Source organism: Formica exsecta, unplaced genomic scaffold, assembly GCF_003651465.1.
Source record: "Formica exsecta isolate Colony F162 unplaced genomic scaffold, ASM365146v1 C16465648, whole genome shotgun sequence".
Taxonomy (NCBI): domain Eukaryota; kingdom Metazoa; phylum Arthropoda; class Insecta; order Hymenoptera; family Formicidae; genus Formica; species Formica exsecta.
In genome coordinates this window covers 1-2,394 of record NW_021848292.1, presented here as the reverse complement: position 1 = coordinate 2,394, position 2,394 = coordinate 1, and the positions used below count along the sequence as shown (strand labels likewise).

The 2,394-nt window shown below is 35.4% G+C and overlaps 1 protein-coding gene across 1 annotated transcript; it reads left to right on the top strand.

Moving 5' to 3' along the window:
- The first annotated feature begins 133 nt into the window (after positions 1-133).
- Positions 134-2,219, top strand: LOC115245788 (fatty acyl-CoA reductase wat-like). The gene is made up of 4 exons (XM_029824277.1): positions 134-816; positions 1,334-1,582; positions 1,867-2,012; positions 2,099-2,219. Exons 1-4 carry the CDS (start codon positions 505-507, stop codon positions 2,211-2,213), a joined length of 822 nt encoding a protein of 273 aa, XP_029680137.1. The 5' UTR covers positions 134-504; the 3' UTR covers positions 2,214-2,219.
- The last annotated feature ends 175 nt before the right edge of the window (positions 2,220-2,394 follow it).

The window sequence follows — 2,394 nt, the reverse complement described above, 5'->3', positions numbered from 1 at the left end:
TATATATATATCTCTTTTTTTTAAATCAATTATAAATATACATCCTTTAAACATACTCTTGGAATATGTAATCTTGCGTCGCAAATAAATCGTATCTATTTTTAACATATGTAATATCTCACGATTGAGACAAATCTCATTTTCAAGATAAATTTGACGAGAAAGAAAAAAAATATCCTTCAAGCATATACGAGAAAACGATAATATCGCGATAATATCGTGATTTTTGTCCGACACGTATCTATCTGTTACATGAACGATGATAGGATTTGCGAATTTTCTCTTGTCCACGTACAGGTGATAATAAGCAAAGCAAAACTCGACGCGACGTCAATCGGCTAATCAATCGGGTGGACGGCGAAAGGCTTGCAAAAAAAGGCAATCATCTTTTAAATTCGACACGACGCGGCTCGTAACGCGCCGGGCTGCGAATACGAATTAGATACAATCGGTTCGGTGAAGAAACGCGGCTTTCGTCGTTGCAGGTGCAAGCCCGAACAAGCGATGGTGGAGGTGCTTTTGGATCGTATCGACGGCCAGGAGGTTGCCATCGTCGACTCGAACTGCATACCAGAATCACCGACAAAATGCTCGCCGACGGAGAACTCGTCGGCGATCAACGAGAAGCTGTCGCCAATTCAGGAGTTCTACTACGGTCAAAGCATCTTTCTTACTGGTGGTACTGGTTTCATGGGCAAGCTGCTAATCGAGAAGCTTCTCAGAACGTGTCCTGGAGTGGCCTCAATCTATTTGCTAGTTCGTCCAAAGAAGGGCAAAGACGTGCATCAACGCACCGAAGAGATCTTTGATGACCCGGTAAGTCTTTGGAGTTGCAGGGAGATGCTGTCCCTTAAACCTTATTTAATGTTCGAGCTTTGTTTTCTATCTACGATTCTCTAAACTTTTAATGAAAAGATTAATATTACGATTTTCATATATTTATTATTCACACGCGAACACAAAACTTTAGTATTTTTATACTGTTCGTATATGACATATATGTCTATAATACGTCTATAATACGTGCATAATTGTCTATAATATGTGCATCGCACGTCAGCAATTAACAGTCAACATTGACGGTCAACGTTCCATTTAGTTTCTTTCAGAGATTATTTTTTTAATAAAATCACAATTCTTTTATATTAATTTTATTTATCTAATTATATTTTGCTTTTTATAAAATTTTCGTATTTCTATGTAAAAAAATTTAAAAATTTTAACACTTATTGTTAGTTTTAGTACTATCTCTAGAACGTTAATATTAACAAAATAATAAATATTGTTCTTAATTTAACTAATCAATAATTAATTATTATTCCAATTTCCATAGCTATTTACAAAACTTAGAGACGAGCAGCCAAAGTTTCGGCATCAAATTGTCGCTATAGCGGGAGACTGCAGTCAACCGAATCTCGGAATGTCCTCCCAAGATCGGGCTACCATTATTCGGGAGGTTTCAATCGTTTTTCACGTCGCGGCTACGGTCAGATTCGATGAAAAGTTGAAACTAGCGGTACCCATTAATGTCAGAAGTACGAGAGATGTTCTGAATCTTTGCAAGGAGATTCCAAATCTGAAGGTATTCCAATATACAAAAACAAAAACAAAAAAAAATAGAATGATAAAATCACGCGACAATTATCTATGCATAAAACGTATGACTCGTTTATTATTTGCTCAACCGGATAAGTTCTCTCTGAAAAATTATGATGTCTCTACACGCTTGATTCATAGAAATTTAAATAACAGAGTCACAGATTATTATTAGTCGGGTTTCTTGACATACTAAACATACGATTGCTCATGTAAGCATTCGTGTGTTTAACTTAGCGGCGCCATTATTATTTTATGCAATTTCCTCAGTCTTTTGTGCACGTGTCGACTGCGTACGCAAACTGTCCACAAAGAGTGATCGAAGAGAAGTTTTACGATCCGCCAATGGACTCTGACAAACTAATTGCGCTTATGGAATGTATGGAAGACAAGTTGGTTGAAGACATCACTCCGCAGTATGTGGACTCTTCTCTATTTGAATTTTTAGCGCTCATAAAGAGAGAACGTGCGAAAAGAAGAACTTATTTTTCACTATTTACAGATTATTAGGAAAATGGCCAAACACCTATACCTATACGAAGGCAGTTGCTGAGAATGTGATTAAGAAACAGGCTGGTGACTTGCCAATCGGCATCTTTCGTCCTGCCATTGGTTAGCATAAATCACCATTTATTTATAATAACATATTTAAAACTGTCAGAATATTTTAGTAAACAGTACATAAATCAAAATTCATTAAAAATTTTTAAGAAGATCTCAAAATCTTTCTATATAAAAAACATGAATTTAATTATTAAATTATTTAAATAATAAATATAATTAATTAGAAGATATATT

Excerpts from the sequence above, each read along its gene's own strand:
- LOC115245788 (XM_029824277.1), top strand. The coding sequence starts at position 505 with ATGGTGGAGGTGCTTTTGGATCGTATCGACGGCCAGGAGGTTGCCATC. Across the intron at positions 817-1,333 it reads AAGAGATCTTTGATGACCCG|CTATTTACAAAACTTAGAGA; the intron begins GTAAGTCTTTGG and ends CAATTTCCATAG. Across the intron at positions 1,583-1,866 it reads AGGAGATTCCAAATCTGAAG|TCTTTTGTGCACGTGTCGAC; the intron begins GTATTCCAATAT and ends CAATTTCCTCAG.